This window comes from Mesoplodon mirus (genome assembly GCF_964341445.2).
Source record: "Mesoplodon mirus genome assembly, chromosome: 12".
Classification (NCBI taxonomy): Eukaryota; Metazoa; Chordata; class Mammalia; order Artiodactyla; family Ziphiidae; genus Mesoplodon; species Mesoplodon mirus.
In genome coordinates this window covers 63374993-63393909 of record NC_138988.1, presented here as the reverse complement: position 1 = coordinate 63393909, position 18917 = coordinate 63374993, and the positions used below count along the sequence as shown (strand labels likewise).

Below are 18917 nucleotides of genomic sequence, written 5' to 3'. Positions count from 1 at the left end.
AAGTCACAGAAAACCCAGAGAAATGATAACGTTTCACAAAAGCATGCTTAACTTTTCATCAGTACAAAGACCACCTGATCACTGTCATGGAAGTGTTCAAGCTTTGTCAGGTTCCACAGAAAATTCCAGAGACTCACTCCTAAGCACCCCCCCTACACCGTCTTCCAAGCAGCAACTGCCACAGAACTTTGTTTTTCTAACAGACAGTTCTCTTATATGAAATCTTTATTTTGCATACCACAGTGTGAAAGTGTGACAGAGTAATGAAGTTAAATGAACAGTGAGGCAGCTTCCTTCATCTTCCAGAATCAAGACCCAAATACAGAACCGCAGGTTCTTAAGCCCTGAAGAAACTGGGCTTCAAAGGCACTCTAGAAACAGCAAACAACCATAATAGTAACAAAGAAGAAAAAGAAGCTACTTTGAAGTTACTTTTCAAAATTCAGTCACCTAAAAATAACACCACAAAAGAGAAACAAAGGAAAGACTTTGTCAAGTAGAACAGCACAGAATTCAGGAGGTCTATTTGATTTATATTCATTTCTCCTGGGAAATGATTTGTTGTTTTGCAAATTCTGTTTCTACTTGATCCTATTTGATGCTTCACGGGCTGGTGGTGGGACTCAGCATCACACCAGCCTTTACTGGAAAGTAAAACGTACCTCATGAATAGAACAGGATCCCCTGCAACCCCACAGGTTCCTGTCGGCCCTGTGCAGCAAAGGCTGGACAGCTAGGACCCTCCCTGTGCAGGTGACCCTCTCTCTGTCCCCAATGAGATGCGAGTTCTGCACCTGCTACCCTAAGCGGGTCCACATCGCTGACCCTAGACCTGGCCCACCCTCTCCTCCGACTCCATCATCGGGCATCACTGGGTGCTGCCGGGCGGTACACATTTCTCAGCCCCAAGGCGCTCAGAGTCCCATCAGAAATAATTTACTCCCAATCGTCTGGGGCCAGGATTACAACAGGGAACTCTACCCTGCCTTTTAAAATAGGAACTTGGGGAAGAAATTCAATTAAGAAAGGAGGAGAAGACTATAAAAAGGGAAAGAGCAGGAAAAGACTATAATTCACCATGAAAGAAAATGCTGGGACACAAACATGAAGAGAACACACTTTTGATGTGATGGATGGGCCTCCGTGGTCGAGTTTAAAACACGGACGTGGTCACTCCAGAGGGCAGCTGTGAGTGACATCAGAAACAGATACCAGCTTTCCAAGCACCCTTTGACTTCCTAATTCATCACAGGCCTTATCCCATGAGGGTCCAAAGCCCCAGGAAGCTTGGACTCACCCCACGTACCTGGATATCCCCTCCGCCCACGGATGCTCATTTAAGCTCCAACACTGCATGACGATCCTACTTGAAGATGCTACAAAATAGGCCATCTCCTTCTATACCGATCAGTAATATCTTTGAATAAGCAAAAACGCAGAGTACAAAGGAAGCACTCCCTACCTTGAACACATCAAGCTGTTGGTTAATCATCTCTGTTTCCATGCCAACAGGGCCTTGAGACTCCTCGTGCTCTTCAGCCTTCTGGAGTAGAGTAGAAAATTCCTTGAGTTTGCTGTAGAATTCTTCGAGGCGCGTGATGGTCCCTTCCACCTGCTCTTCTCTGGCTTGTGCACGGTCCCGAAGCTTGTTGCACTGTTTGCTTAAAGCCTCCAGGTCCCGTTTGATGCCAACCAGGTCAGGAGAGGCCTCCTCCGTGGCCAGCATCATCTTGCAGGTCTTATTGGCATTGGTGTTGCTTGCGATGAGCGCTTCCAGTTTCTCCAAGAAGGCTTTAATAGCCTCCCTTTGCTTCTGCAGCGTTTCCACATCTCTCCCCACTGGGGCCATGCTGTCCAACTCATCATCAAACTCCGCAAACTGAGAAAACATCTCTCGGATGGTGTTCTGGAAATGGCCGATGCCCTGAAGCTTGGTTTCTAAGAAGGAGCACTTTTCATCCACCTGCTGGCTGAGGGCGCTGTGCTCCTGGGCTAAGGCTTCTGCTTGGAGGAGAACCTCGGAGGTGCCCTTGGAGTCGGAGGCCCCCACCACAAGGTCCCGGGCGAGGCCCTGGGCCAGATCGACCTGAGGCTTCAAGGTCTGAAGGGCTTTCTGCTGAGTCTGCAACACAGTCAGGGACTTGCTGCTGTGAGCCTGGGGCCCCAGAGAGTCGTGCATATCTAGCTGTTCCTTTGCACACTGAAGCTGCCTCTGAGCTTCTTTGGAAACTTCTTGAAATTCTTTAAACTTCTGGGCCATGTTCTCCAGAGAGAATTTCTTCCTGTGCACTTGCTCGGTGGCCATGTCCAGCTTCTGGAGCAGGGATTCCTTCTCCTCTGCCACCACTTCTTTGTCCACTTCACAGACACGGAGCAGGCTGCTGGCTGCACTGTTTAGCTGTTCCACCATCCCGAAGTGCTGGTCCCTCTCCTTCTGCAGAGACTTTAACTGGGCAAGAGATTTCTCTGTCTCAGCAGGATCCAAGCTACACTTTATTTCCTTGAGGCTGTTTTGACACCTGTCTATCCATGGCTGGAGCATCTCCACATGTTCTTTATACTTGAGAGCTTTTTCCAGTGAATCTTTCACCCTGTCTTCTCTTTCTTTCACCTGCTTCTGAAATCCATCCCAGTTGGTTTTAATCGTGTTCAGTTGTAACTGTAACGCTACCTTCTCAGACCCTTGTGTTTTTAGTAACAGGTTTTCACCTTCCGCCATGGTTTTCTCATAAATGTGAGACTGGGCGGTCAAAGTTTTCCTGAAGTCTTTCTGATCTTTCATTAATGACTCCAAGACCTCGACTTTGGCTGATATCGGGGGAGACCTGTTCTGTTCTTCCTTCTTGGTATCCAGCCAAGCCTGGAAATCTCTAGACATTTGCTGAAATTGATGAGAGCTGGCACAGGCTGACTGAAGATGCTGGACATGGTTCTCTAAAAAATAAAACCACAGACATGTTTATTTTACATCAAAATGTTGAATAAATCTGCAAAAAGCCAAGAGAAAAACCACCAAATAAATACATAGAATAATCTAAACGCAAGGGCTACCAGCACTGACTATGAGAACGACAAAAGCGCTTACGTTATGGACAGGCGGTGGGAGAAGGGCAAGAGGTGAGGACTGCGGCAAGAAAAGAGACAATGGAGGCTGGATACTAGAGCCACCTCCATCCCAGGGCGGGGAAGTGACAACTGTTCAAAGCTCTAGGTGATGCTCATAAATAACCAATCTCTTATTAAATGCGACTTTTCCACCTGTGTGATTTTTTTTCCTTTGGCCCTGCGGCATGCAGGGTCTCAGTTCCCCGACCAGGGACTGAACCCGTGCCCCCTGCAGTGGAAGCGTGGAATCTTAACCACTGGACCGCCGGGGAACTCTCCACCTGTGTGATTTTTACCCATCACGGAGGCAATGTAAGGCAGCCCATGGGGACGACATGGGTCTGGATCCCAACTCAGCTTCTCAAGAGCTGGAGGGCCTAGGGTGAACGATTAAACCTCTGGGCCTCATTTCCCCAAGTGTGAGCTGGCAACACTGATAGAAGCTGTCGTGGCAATGAGGTGACAGTGCGTGCAAGTAAAGCTCTGAGCTGAATGCCTGTCACAGAAAAGGGCTCCTAACAATAGTCACCATCACTGTAATCATCACAGCTAATGTCTGCTATCCATATCACGTCAAAATCAGGGAGTAAGTCTGAAACGGTTGCTATGATCATTAAACAAATCCAATCAATTATTAAAAAACATAAGCTGAGTGCCTAGGGTTACTTGGCAAATGACAAACACAGCAACCAACGGGCTCTCCTCTGGCCGGCCCTTCTCGGGCCCAGAAACTGCTGCTGCTGCCTTGGACCATCCCGGGCTCGGCGGCCACAGAGTGATGGCCACAGCAGGCAAGAGAGGAAATCGTGCATAATGCTTCTCTCTCACACGTTTCTCTGGAAAAGCTTCCATGATGGAACCAGACAAACTAGCTGTTATCAAGAAGATGATGTCAAGTCTTTTTTAATAACTGTAGTCGTCTCCTTTTCTGGTGAAACAAGACTGTCGCATAGCATAAACACTGACACCTTTAAAAACCAATTTGTTTTTTTTTACTGTTTCTTTAAATTGAAGTAGAGTTGATTTACAATGTTGTGTTATTTTCTACTGTACAGGAAAGTGATTCAGTTATACATATATACACATTCTTTTTCATATTCTTTTCCATTTTGGTTTATCACAGGAGACTGAATAGAGTTCCCTGTGCTATGCGGTAGGTCCCTGTTGGTTATCCATTCTATATAATATCCTACGATAAACCATAATGGAAAAGAATATTAAAAAATAATGTATATATATGTATAACTGAGTCACTTTGCTGTACAGAAGAAATTAACACAAGATTGTAAATCAACTCTACTTCAATAAAAAAAATTTGTTTTAATAGTTTGCATCTGCTAATCCCAAACTGCCCCCTCCATCTCTCTTCTACCTCACCCGCCCCTTGGCAACCACAAGTCTGTTCTCTATGTCTGAAAGTCTGTAAAAACCAATCTGGAGTACCTGAAGTTTCCGTGGGCCTATGCGAAGTGGACTTTGCCGGCACGGGGTCCCCCTGTCATCTGTGCAGAACCCCCCGCCCCTGCAACACTGTGTGTGCATGTGAACCCAAATCTACCCTCCTTGCATGCACCTCTCACTGCGGGCAGGTTCACTTTAGGGGGCTGGTTTCCCCAACAGCTTGGAAATAGGGAGTTCACTGATCCCTATTTCCAGGAAATACATGCATTCAAAGAAGACACACAAACCTGCTTTTAGTTCAAGATCCTTAAATGATTTTAAGATGCCTTCCAGTTGTCGACTAAGTTCAGCTTTCAAGTACTCTTCTTTAACCAGGGCTGCCAGATCCTCTCCCAGAGCCTGGGCCACTTTGATCTGCTTCGTTTCCTGCTCTATTTCCTGCTTCATTTTCTGGGCTGTTTCCAGCTGCTCGTTCATCGCATCAGGGTGTGTGCTCCCGGCCACACTGCTGCTGAGTTTATTATCCAAGTCGGTCAGCTTATCGGAAAGGCTTCTCAGCAGGCTTTGATACTGGGTGCTTTTAACAATGGCCTGGTCGATCCGGTCACATCTGTCCCTCAATTGTCCCGTGAGGCTGTCCCATTTTTGGGTTACAGCTGCCAGCTGTTCCTTCACAATCCCATGGAAGGATGGGTGCTCCCCAGGTCTGTGCAGTATGCCCTGACCAGCCACTGTTAGCTGTTCATACTGAGGTTTCCGGGTATCAAATTCTTGCAGGAGAATCTAAGGTAAAGAGGTGACAAGGGCGAATAAACACACAAATGACTGGAGAATTAATTACAGAAAACATACCTTTAAGTTTCTAAACAGATAGAAATGGTAGTTAATTATCTAGTTTTTATTTTATTTTTGTTACTGCTTTCCTAGCTTTTATTTCAAAGGCAGTGCAATTATCATAAACTAATCCAAAGAGCAATGGTGCTTCAGAGATTAACATTTTGTCTAAAATAATATCCCCCAAGGGAGACAAAAGAGAATAAATATTTTTGCTAGTGTGGGGAAAAGGAACAAAAATTTATGTACAAATTTTCACACACAAAGAGGAATACTGCTTTTAGACAAGTTTACATCGCACTAACACCAATTTGATTTTTTCCTATTTGCATTTTTCTTTTTACAGGATTTTTTAAATGCTCTATAGCATTTTACACCAAAGGAAATACACAGTGATAACAGTGTTAGGATATACGAACTCATGGTGTGTTGATTTACAAAGGTTCTTTTTAAACATAAGATCGACGTTTACAGTCTTTTTTGTAAAGATTTAGCCAATAAATCATGTCGCTCCGTGCGTGCGGGCTCACACTGGCTTTCATTATAAAACGAATGATCCCCAAATGTCCTTCTTTTAGTAGAATATTTTATCTATCTCTGGGAGACTATGGATAATTATTTCTCCTCAAATGTTTCTTTATATCTTTTGTTTCCATCTATTCAGATGAAGAACATACATGCCTAGGACAGCATGTGACTCAACTACCCAGATTGTTGCGTATTTTCAGAGTACAGATCAGCTTCCATGCTCCGAAACCACCACCTGCACAGAAAGAAAGCTCACCGAGACCACAGCGGAGCACCTGCGATTACGTCTGACTTACAATTTACGTATGTTTCTCCCCCTGTGGATTTATCTGCTCATAATTAGATGAGTCTAACTAACCCTGCGGGTTTCAAGGTTCCTCCTCTTCTTCCCTTCTTCTTTCTCTTCTTACTTTGTCTCCCCCACTCAGGGATGTTTTGCATGAGCTTTATAAGTTTCATTATCTAGTACCATAATCAAAATGAATAAAACCTCAAAGGAGTCATTTCTAAACAATATACTAGCTTCTCATAAAAATGTTATTACTTATGCAATCATATTAATACTTCAAAGAAAGTCCTCTTTAACAGGGTCCCTACAAACCACAATATGACTGAAACGATCAAGGGACCTGACCATACTCGTGGGCTCGGTGGACCCCTCAGGGATGCTCCAGAGCTTTGCTTCTCTGGGGGTTTCCTGCCAGCCTCATGACAGTACCTCGTGGGCATCTGACACATTACAAATACCCTCCGAGACAGGCAGAGCACATACCGTCCAAGGTAATGTATTTCCAATGAAAACATCTGTCTTGTTAAGTCAGGTAGGACTCACCTGCACCTGCTGCCTTTGTGTGTTCAGCATATTTGGGTCAATCGACAAGGGCCCAAGGACACTGACCATCAGTTCTTTTTCCACAAGCCACTGTTTTAACTGAGCCTCCACGGTCTGGAATTGGGTTAGATTATTTGAGGATTCTTCCAGTTTTTGTCGTCTATCAACTGTTAACTGATTGAGTTCTTGCCACTTAGAATCTAGAAGAAAAAAAGATAAAGGATGAAACAGATGTTTGTTTTTTATACATTTAATACAACTGTATCTATGAAGACTGTAGGACAGGACTCTCCTTACATAGTCAATTAAAGACTAACCCGTGCGTTAATTGCATTTAACAATACAGATTTTATGGTCCCAATGGTTTGTGTCAACTGAAGTGTAAGAAAAATAGATTTGAATCTGATTTTGGAAGATGCTGTAGATTATGGAATATTCCTGAGAACCCTCATTCCTTCTAGAAGTCCTACAGAGTCTGTTTATTCAACTAGAACTGACCCACTAGAACAATGAACATGTATCCTTTTCTTTTTCTTTTTTTTTTTTTTTGCTGTACGCAGGCCTCTCACTGTTGTGGCCTCTCCCAGTGCAGAGCACAGGCTCTGGATGCGCAGGCTCAGTGGCCATGGCTCACGGGCCCAGCCGCGCCACAGCATGTGGGACCTTCCCGGTCTGGGACATGAACCCGTGTGCCCTGCATTGGCAGGCGGACTCTCAACCACTGTGCCACCAGGGAAGCCCCTGTATCCTTTTCTTTAATAGCAAACCTTCAACGACCAGATGGAGGTAAGTGACTCCCAAATGTGTGTATCTACACCCAACTATGCTCTTCTACGCAAATCACACATCAGCAGCCAGCTGCTCAGAAGTTACAACAGGAAATCTCACCAACCCTTTAAATTCAATGTTGGAGGAAAAAACTCACGATATTCCTCTCAAAATGGGTAGGTTTTTCCGACTTTTAGACTTCTTTTGCAGGTTATTCTCATGCACATCATGAAATGCCATAATTCAGGATGTTCTTTCATGACTCTCCTATATCCTCAATCACAAACCCTTAAACCCAGTCCTTCCGTTCCCAATACCCAACTCCACGTTGGTTCTCATTGTGTTTTGCCAAGACTAGTACTTCTCAAGCTGGAGCTGCATCAGAGACCCCTAGAGGGTCTGGTCACACAGGTGCTGGGCCCACCCCCGGAGGCACTGATCAGCAGGTCTGAAGTGAGGTCTGAATGTGCATTTCTAACACGTCCCCAGGGGATGCTCCACTCTTGCTGCCAGGAGCACCCTTTCCAGAACTGCACACCTAGACCAAGAGCCTTCTAACCAGCTTACCTGCGATTCGTGATCCTCAGCTGCAATGAATTTGGTTCTAAAATAATTTCCCTTAAACATCACTGAATATGTCACTTCTGGGCTCAAACCCCTCAATAATTTACTCGTCACCAAGTAGATGGCAAAATCTGATGACCTCTGCTTGACCTCCAGGGTCTCCCACAAAAGGGCCCTCACGTGCTCATCCAAGAAGGGCTGTCCTCCGAGAGGAAGCCCTCATCTGCCCACTGATCACACGTCCTCATGGCAACAGGCTGGGCGCACAGGGGCCCCACAGCTCACATGCTCCATCCCTCCCCCTCTGTCCCTGCCCCATCCCACTTGCACGATCCCACTGGGTCTCACCCTCCGCTAGGATGCCCTGCCTGCTCCCCCAGCCCTGAGGACGGCATGCTCCTTGAAGCCCAGAATTTCAGACCATTCCTCAACACATGAGTCACTCAACACTGATGGTGTGAAGAGCTGATCTGACAGATTTTTTTCACCTAGTGTAATGCACTGAAGAGCTGCTTTTCTTAGAGCCCAGCCCCTGAAACGTTTACCTAAACAACGTCACACTATACGGCGTGTTCTAGTCAATCACAATCTGATAATGAAATAGTGCAACTCAAACCATAAATGGAGAAGGAGAAATATCAAAATCTTATCAGGAAGCTTTTCTGAAATATGCATTCCTTGCTCCCTCCGCTATTCTAAGATGCCTTGAAAATATTCCTTCGGGTAATTCTGATATTCTAGGTGAGAGCCACTGAATTAGGGCCCAAGTAATTATAATGCAACAGGAGTCTCTATTGTTGTATTAAATACACCTTTCAACATTAAGATCTCTTAGGATGACTCTTTTTCTTTTACTGGAGTATAGTTGATTTACAATGTTGTGTCAGTTTCAGGTGCACAGCAAAGTGAAGCAGTTATATGTATAAGGATGACTCTTATTAAACTAAAACGCACTTAGAAACTTCTAAATTTATCACAGCATATCTGACTCTAGAGGAAGGACAAGATTTAGCTAAATATAATGGAACAATTCAAAGTAAAATGATTCTTGTGATAGTCATAGTAAACACACTTACTATGTACCAGATACTGTTTGTCTGAGCTGCACACACATTAACTCACTGAATTCTCCAAATACTATGAAGTAGGGGAAATGAGTATCACTGTCTTACACTCACTCCCATATCATTACAATAAGGAAAAGGGGTGATAAGATAACAGAGCTTGTGAAGGAAATTCTGCATCTCCGAGGAACAGTTTATATAGGGACAGGATGGAGATGGGAGAAGGACTCTGGGTACAGAGCAAAACCCCAGACTCCTGTGGGGAGCAGTCTTCTCAGGCTGGTTGGGAAAGGGACCAGCAGCATGAAACAGGGGCTGGTGGGGTCCCATCAGGAACTCCATGGTGGAGAAAGGCACCCACCTTTTCCAGACAAACAAACAAAAAGGACTCTCCACACTAAAATATAACAAAGCATAAAAAATTAGAAGCACCCAAAACCTAGTAAAAAAATAAACCATAATGAAAACATGTGATTCAATACACAGCATTCTATTAACTGGTATCTACCTTCTTCATAAACATAAATTTCGTTACTGTGTTTGGTGAGAAAAACACAAGATATGCCAAGGCCTAGCACCATGTAATATGAAATGACACTTTAGAATATGCAAAGATCGATTCTGAAACAGGAAAGCAAATCCCAAAGTCAGTGAGATTGTTGGATAGATGTTTTCTGATAGAGATTATGATTTTTAAAAAATGACTGTGCTTCTGTTCACGGCCTCTGGTGTAAGTGGTAACATACCTATTTCCGTCAACATCTGCTTCCACTTGGGGGCCTCCGGAGTGTCTGGGTTCTCCTCCAGCAGCTCCATCAGCTTGTCTTTCAACTCCTGCACTTTGTTTACATTTTGCTTCAGTTCTGCCTCAAATGACTAACAAGGAAATAAAAAAAGTAACTTCTTTAAAGTATGTCAACATCAAAAGACAAAAACACAATTTCAATAGAGCACTTCTTTCTCCAACATGACCAAAAGAGGGGAAAAAATCCACTGTTAAAGGCTGAAGTGAGTGAGGACCGGATTCAGCAGTGAATTATATTTTCTTTTCCTCTTCATAACTATTCTTTGACTAGGTGATAACAGAATCCCAAGGAGGAATGCTAGAGCTACAGAGATAATGACCCTCATCCCATCACCTAGAAAGAATTTCAAGGTATTCTCAAATCCCTTTGGAAAAAAGGAAAATGACATCAGTAAGATTGTAATTAATCAGAAAATCAGTCTTGATAAAGGCTGCAAGATTTGAGACTACTAGCAAATAAGCACTTTTCTGGACAACACGTTACAGAGTTCAAAGATAAGTTAGTCATCTGGAGACATTTTTGCCAGCATTGCCAGAGTGCAAAACCGTTTTCCCAACCTTGACAGTTGTAGAAAGAAATACTGTGTATTAAACAAAGGGAAAGCAGGAGCTCCCCTATTTTATACTGGACAGAACAGATTCCTAATACACTTAGCCCTTAAATACATCTTTTCCAGTAAGTACTGGTTAAAATCCAAGACTTAAACTAATTTGAAGGCAGCAAAGTTGCTTGCACCCAACAGCTCACTCATCTTTATAACATCTGCGTGTAAAAATAAGTGACTATTAGCATCAGTCTCTACAGAAAGTCATGTTCAACAAAGCTGGCAGCTATGTGTTGAAGGTTATAGAGCCAGAAACCAGAATGGGGCTCCTGACCCCCAGGGTTCAGTTCTGAGCACTAATCTGTTCTCTCACATCTTCGGTAAATGGACCCACATAAGATACCTTGTTCTGTTCAACTTGACTCTTCACAGCCTCAGTGTCTGTAGGTGTAGGTGCCTGATGCCATTTCGTGGCAGTTTTGTTCATCGTCTGTAACCACTGCATCATGGCACTTGATTCTTCCTGAGCCTTTTGCAATCTGGAGAGTTTGGTACTCAGTTCGGCTATTTTGTCTTTAAGTAAGAGGCCAAGATCTTCATAGCCATGGCTTATGTCAGTCATATCCTTTTTAATGGACATTAATCCTAAACGTAAGAAGAAAAATTATATTGACACATTTTCAGGGTGTTTAGAGCTCTAGAAATAAAAATTTGTTTCACGTGCTATTTCCTTCTATTTTGTCAAGTTTAAGTCTACTGTGATAAAGTCATAGAGTTTTTAGAACTAAAATGTTACATCATCTTACAATGCTACTTAATGACAAATACTTTAGGTATACTGCATAATACAAGTGAAATGAGATAGATATTTTAAATGGAATAAAAAACCCAAATCATGAAATGATGCTTATTAATTCCTCAGGTATCAAATTAAAAAAAAATAGCTCAAATAATGTTATCCCAAGTGAGAAAATATCTCAAATTAACCCGAAAGAAGGAAACATAAACCAAATGCCAAGCTGAATTACTGGATTTCATTAAGTTCAGATGAACAAAATTGCATGGAATGTTATATAAACATGTTATTTATGGAGAACATGACTATACTCATACCATTTTAATTCAAGTTTGAAATTTCGATATAACTACTTTTCATCCCTAAAAAGATTTTCTCTCTCTCTCAAAAGAAACACCATACCAAGTAATTTAATCAATAAGCACTTAAAGTTACCATTTACCTTTATTTGCCAAAATATCCTGAGTATCTATGGCTGTTCCTTCACCATTTAATATTACTCCACCTGCAAAAATATTAAAACTGAAGTCATCATAGATTTCTATTGTATTTTATATATATTAATAGTAGGTGGCATTAAAGCAAACGCCATAAACAGTAATTCTTTTAAAATGTTATTACTATTTGAAAATGTAAAATACTGATTCAATTTCAAAATCAAATGAAGGTCTGAAAGATCAAGCTATATCCTCTTTTGCATAAAATTTATTCTTAAAGTCATAACATGATCAACTTAAACAGTAGAGTTTCAGTAACTTTAGATTATATACATTAAGCATTAACTGTTAATTTATAAGAAAATTTGGGGATAAGGTTGCTTTAAAGCTGAAGTTATTTTAGTGATACAGTCCCTGAAGCACAGAAGCTGGTCACTACGTGTGTTGCTTGAAGCATAAATGCCTGACGGACAAAAGAATGTCTGTCTCAAGTTAAGAAACTGAAAATTGTCTGCTGTAGTTACAGTGTTTTCATGGGTTTAATAGAGGTGGAATAAGGTAAAAAGACATTAAAGAAAAGTTAAAAGTAAAAGAAACCATTACTGTATCAACATAGAGGAAGGAGGTACAGTGGCTGGGGCACCTGGGCCCTGGCATATGTCTCACCTGAACTTAAACCCCAGCCCCACTAATGACTTCCTGTGAGGCTGCACAGGTGAATCCATCTGTGCAGTCTCTGCTGGGGAGAATAACATGTATCTCGCGAGACCACTGTGGGCATTAAAGACAGTTACCCTACTGCCTAGCAAATAGGAACTACTTGGTGAGCTGTAGTAATTATTTCTCTTTAATTCCATAAACACCTAGCACGGGTTCCTTTTTCATAACCAGAATATTAAAAAATCAATTAGACCTTCTCATGTTAGTATGCCTTGGCTCTCTATCCAAAACACAAAAATATTTCCCCAAACTAACCACATGAGAACAAGCCTAAACAAAAACATTTAAATATCTGAACCTTAATCTAAGTTTTGTCCCTTTAAAAAAAAAAATCACACACACCGTGGCATTTCAGATGGAAGTGAAAATACCCTTTAGATACTTGAGATTAATTCCTACCATGCTTGGGAGTTGTCAAGAGTAGGAAAAAAATACTTTTTACTTATTACTAATATAGAATGGGCATGAAGAGCTAATGTAAAACACCACAGAATTCCCTTCCTTTAAAAAAAAAACAAAAAACCTTGACATTTCAGGAAATCTGATTAGGAGAGAAAGAAGAGATCATCACACATGTATACTATGAGGATTGTCTGAAATGGGATTAATAGAGCAGAATAAACGGTAGGTGGAGACGGGCCCAGCTCAACATCAGCCTCACAATGGGAACAGCTGGGGGCTGAGCAGGGCAGATAAACCACAGAGGATGTCAGAAACCCTCAGAATAAAGATATGAGATCTGCCTTTGGTCTACTCTTGGATTATTTGAAACCTGATAGTGACAACAATATAAATATGTTTTAAACTTAAAACTCTATCCACAACTTAATTTTAGAACCATTATTTATACATGACTCTCCCCTTCTGTTGAGAAGCCTAGGAAGATTGTGATTCAGACATGCTGGCTAACACAGTATAGAACTGTTTTCTTTGGGAATAGTGTAAGGAATAAAGCAGATGGGAAGAAATTAAGAGGGGCTCACTCAACAGAAAAGAACCTGTTTCCTTTCCTTATTTCCTTCTTTCCCAGGAGACCAGATTCATTTCTTTATCAAAGATTTCAAATAGAATTTCTACATCCCCATCAATTAGGTAAAAACAAACAAACTGGAATCTGATCTTCCCCTTCCCCAATATAATGTTCCTTATTCTTACAGATGAATTTGGTTACATTTTAAATTGTAGTATTTAATAAGATGAAACCTAAGAGATCTGAAATTTGACCAGAACAGACACTTTTCCGTGGCAGCGTCTTGTCACTTTCTTGTCACTTTCCCTTCGTGTTTGAGGTTATTTTATGCATTAATTTTTAAAAATAACATACACAAAGAAAATCAGCATGGGTGGACCCAGTTCTTATGGGTTTTACCACAAATGTAAATAAAGCACTTACCTGACTTAACTGCTGCTATGGCCTTTGCAGGGGTCATCACAGCACTTATTAGGTTACATAGTGAGATACCACTGTTGTTGACTTTCTGAATCTCTGGTGTCTTTAAGCTCCACTTCTCTTGTAATTTCTGGAGATATAAAAACACATTATTTTTCAGTCTTTGTAATCTTTTCCAAGTTACATATTATAATTCAATGTCTTAAATATATCTTAAAACAGTGATGATTGTGGGTTCTGACTTATGGGATGGAAGAAAAGGACAGCATCTCTATTTGTTCCAATGGCCCAGGTGACTGTTAATACTGTTAATAGTGAGGAGTGGGGTGGGGTCCATCCTGAATTCTGCTCCCAGCCACAGTGGAAGCCAGGCTAGTCCCAGCTGCCACGGGTTCCAAAGTAACTGTCAACTGTAAGTCTGCAAAACTGTACTAGGTAACAGCCAAGTTACAAAAAAAAAAAAAGAAAAAGGAGTAGAAACAATTTTAAAAAATGGAAATTCAGAATTCCATTTAATAGTGAATTTTAATCATCAAAACTTCAATGAATTTTAAAGGACACACAACTCCACAAATTTAGAGTGGAAAACTTGCCATAACTGGTCATACATTTTATGACTGAGTCAGATGACAAGACTGACACACTAGAGATTCAAATAACTTCCACCTTCAAATACTGGTTAGAGTGATATATCCAAACTAGAGCAAAAGGCTGAGTTGAAGAGAAGGATCTTTTACTAACATTATGAAAAAATGGTATAAAAAATAAACTAAGTAGAGATGTGGTGGGGAAAGAAACTTGGACCAGTCAGCAACTCACAAATACGTCTCTTTAAAAAAGCAAATTAACTGAAAGTCTGTGTCCTTCTTCAAAAGGATCAGTTAAACCCGTCATGATTTCCAAATATCACCAAAATACACTGTACATACATGAGGCTCTAACTTATGCTATTAGATAAAAGGAAACCTCTCATTCCTAACACAGGCAAATGAGAAATTCTTATCAGACATGGACAATGATTCACCTTAGTTTCTTCCAAAGATTTCCCCAAATCCTCTGCACCAAAAGAAGGCTGCACAACGGGAACTCTTTCTGTGGTTTCTTTTATCCATGACTTTAATGATTTAACCAGAACTTGAAAGGCATCCATCTGTTCTTGACAAGAAGATACAGCTTCTTTTCTAGATCACAAACATCATTGACAAATTTAAGCCACAAAGGGAGATACTCCAAAGGACTAATTACTAAAAAGTAAATTACTATTCCCATTTCAAGCTTAGCATTAAGAAAACATCTTCCCCCAGGCACACTTCAATCCTCAGACACAGGAGGAAAGGTTTCATAGGTGGCAAGTGAAATCAGCTAAATTACTCCTTGTCTATTTCCTCAGTAAAGTCTGTGGATCACGACAGGAACAGTTAAGATATTTGTAACCCATGAGTAACGGCTCTCTATAATGCTACGTACACTCTAAAGCCATATAAACAGCTTTAACATGATTTAGAGCCAGTGAGCTTTTATCTGTCCGCTTTATATGGTGCTAAATGCCAGCAGGCTGAGAACCAGAGGGGAAACACAAGTCACTAACATGAGGGAAACACAGCGCCACCTAGTGTCACTACAGTCATTTTAGTGGATGGGTAAACTGGGTCTTTACAGAGAGAGAGGACAGGTTTGAGTTTCCAAAAACGAGGTGAGACCTAGTGATGCAGAACTTAATGTGCACCTCCCCCATGGATACTCAGAAAGCTCCACAGTGAACTATACGGATCTCTCTGTACAGTCTCTGTACACTACACAGAGGGAGGGCACACGACTGGCACAGGTACAGCTATGAGGGCAGTTAGATTTGGTAACTGGATACCATGTAGACGGCATGTGCACATGTGCAGGTGTGTGGATTATTAGCAGAGAGTACATGGCTGGTAAACTAATCACCGATGACCACATGGTTTTATAATTGGACCCATCTGACAGAAGAAACAACCTAGAGTTTACCCAAGGAAACCAAGAATATTTCTTCTGCACCATGTGAGTTAAATAGGATGGAAATGATAGCTCTGTGAGTAGTCCAGACAGCACTCAAAAGTTTTAGGTAGACAATTCCAAAGAAATGACGAAGAATAGCTGAAAGAGAAATGACTACTTTCTATCTTTTGGGTGGCTTCTGTATGAACTTTGGCAAAACCAGATGTATATTCTCAACTAGCACGAGATCAGAAATATAAAACTCAATCACAAGGCTCACACCCCTGTACATTTTTTTACCTTAATTTAGGTTCATTCTCTTGTTTCTTACCGTTTGTTCGTGAAATCATGTCTGATCTACAACTCTTCAAAAAGGAAACTATTTTACAGAAAAAAAAAAAAAAAAAAAAAGCCATACAGAACTATCCAGAACTAGGCTGGAATGATGCATCATTTCTGAATTGAGCCCAGAAAGCAATTAACCATGGGCCATCTTTTATTTCTGCCTTTGCAAGTAAAAATGTAATAGCCAAAGGCTTCAGACTACAGTGAGTTTAAACTACTTTCAGTAAAACACTACCACCACCATTTTCCTCACACAGTGCTTTCTATAAATAAATACTTTCATGTAAGAAGTAGTGAATTTCCCTCCTAAATACTTTAACAAAAACTATACTTAGTTTTAACAGCAAAAAAATTATCAATATTAAAGTACTTATAAAGTAGCCCTAAGCTTATTCTCAAGTTTCCAAAAACTATTCCAGGTAGCTACATAACTAAATAAAAATCATGCATTCCAATTAGTATCAAGTAGAATAAAATCCAATTTTTTAAGTGGTGCTTACTTTTCTTTGACAGTATCCTCCATTTCCTTGAATTTCTTTGACAAATTATTTGTTTTTTCAAAAACCAGAGCTTTATCCCCTGGCAAGCCATAGCTGGAGATCTCCTTCGACAGATTATGCAAAACTTCGAGATCTTTCCTGCGTTCTAGCAGTTCAGAAGTTGATTCCTACAAAGCATTTAGATATTTCATAATATAAGATGTTGCTACGAACATAAAGAACAGACTGGTGGTTGCCAGGGGGGAGGGGCTTGGGGGAGGGATGGAGTGGGAGGTTGGGGTTAGCAGGTGTAAGCTTTTTATATATGGAATGGATACAGAACAAGGTCCTACTGTAGCACAGAGAAATATATTCAATAGCCTATGAAAAACCATAATGGAAAAGAATATTTAAAAAAGAATGTATATATATATATATATATATATGTGTGTGTGTGTGTAACTGAGTCACTTTGCTGGACAGCAGTAATTAACACAACATTGTAAATCAACTATACTTCAATAAAAAAATTAAAAAATATATAAGGTGTTGCTAGATCTTCAAAGGGCATCCCATCAAGATGTAGGGAGGTATGGGACCAGAATGGCTCCACTCAGAATTTCACAGAATGATCCTGCCTATGGTCTAAGCATAAACAAACATGCAGGCAGGCTGTTTGAAAGAGAACAGTTTTTAATTTAAATATGCACTCTTTACATTCTGCCTCTGTGGGCTCTGGAATAAGATATGTATATCACCTATGATATACAGAAAATGAGAGATGGTGTTCACTTCTGATTAATGACCAAAGGCTTCAAGGAGAAGATGAGCTTTGAAGTTTTTAAAGGAGGAAAGCATAGATCTAACCAATCCATCAGCAATGAAAATGATGCTTATTAGTCATAACCCTGCCAATAAATGTATGTGCTTGTCTTTGCTGTTGAATATTTGATCAGCCTTGTGAATTCCATGGGAAACATACCTGCATAAACTGAGACAACTCAGTAACATCCTTCTCAGGCACGTCTGCCTCAGTAAGAGCCTGGGTTTTGGTTTCTAAGAATGTCTGGAGCTTTTCTGAGAGGTTCTCAAACAGCTCCACTTTGGTTTTGAGTTCCTCCATTTGGGCAAGTTTTTCTTTGTGTTTGCGACTTGCTTCTGAAAAGCGAAGGGCTAAGTCCTTCATCCTGGCCTGCAGCGAGGATGCGGTGGACGGGTCCGTGGTCTCTGTGAACCTCTTCACTTTCTCATTCATGGCATTTATGCTGCTCTGCCGCCCCGTGATGTCCTGGTCCAACAACTGAAATGAACCAAATACCGCGCACGTAACACAATGATATTTACAAATAACGTCAGACTTGTAAAAATTACTATTCAGAACAACAGACGTTTGAGCCACCTGTGACTAAGGAAGCTAATGGGAGTGACAGACAAGCTGATTGGTCCCTAGAGGAATCCCATCCCCAGTACCTGCAAGGAGACTGGAGAACAGCTGGCTGGCTGCCCTGGCGAGGCAGGAGACAGCCGCCACTCAGCAACCCCGGGATCTCCTGCAGCCCAGGGATTATCCACGGTCCTGATTTTTCAAAGGCTAGACAACAACAAGACTGATCTGATTAACCTCCTGGGCAGCTGGCTAAAGCCGTGAGGAACAAACAGGACCCGGTGTGCAGGGATGCCCTGTACCATGAGTGATGTTCATGAAAAGTACACAGAGGGAAGTCCCTCTGTGCTCCTTCACAGAAAATCGCTTCACACACTTTTCTCTATGCAAGTGCTACTTTCCACGTTGTTATATTCAGGAGACATCTCTTCATGCCTTAAATTTCTCTTAAATCTACCCATCCTTGGAGCTTACTATATTTTTTTCAATATATTACAATTTTTTAATTGAGATATAATTGACATTTGTATAACTATCTGTTATAATAATGTTATAACAGTATATTAGTTTCAGGTGTACAACATAATGATTCAATAATTGTAAATATTGCCAAATGTCACCACAATAAGTCTAGCTAATGTCCATCACCACACACAGTTACAATTTTTTTTCTTGTGATGAAAACTTTTAAGTTCTACTCTCTTAGTAACTTTCATACAATTATTTTTAATTTATCCAATATCCAGTGTTGTTTTAGCAAGAGAACCCAATAGTATATACAGTTCAAGTTCCTGGGAAGAATAAGTCTGTGTTTTTTCTTAAAGAGAATTATAAGGTTCTGGTCCCTGCCATCTAGAATGATCTTTATAACCCACGATTCATATGCTGAGGAAGATACACAGATAAAAGAGCAAATAATGTTACACTAACAAGAACATTCAAGTTCTTCATA

General features: G+C 41.0%; 1 protein-coding gene across 16 annotated transcripts in view; it reads right to left on the bottom strand.

Moving 5' to 3' along the window:
- The window catches only part of DST (dystonin), a 488128-nt gene that overhangs the window by 97131 nt on the left and 372080 nt on the right, over window positions 1–18917 (bottom strand). For all 16 annotated transcript variants that reach the window (XM_082637996.1, XM_082637982.1, XM_082637992.1 and 13 more), the window contains 10 exons: window positions 17564–17881; window positions 16603–16769; window positions 14814–14970; window positions 13793–13919; window positions 11685–11747; window positions 10850–11091; window positions 9843–9972; window positions 6701–6900; window positions 4794–5289; window positions 1463–2934 (listed from right to left, as the gene is read on the bottom strand). In XM_082637996.1, the coding sequence (XP_082494122.1) occupies window positions 1463–2934; window positions 4794–5289; window positions 6701–6900; window positions 9843–9972; window positions 10850–11091; window positions 11685–11747; window positions 13793–13919; window positions 14814–14970; window positions 16603–16769; window positions 17564–17881 (3372 nt within the window). The remainder of the gene's footprint in view (window positions 1–1462; window positions 2935–4793; window positions 5290–6700; window positions 6901–9842; window positions 9973–10849; window positions 11092–11684; window positions 11748–13792; window positions 13920–14813; window positions 14971–16602; window positions 16770–17563; window positions 17882–18917) is intronic.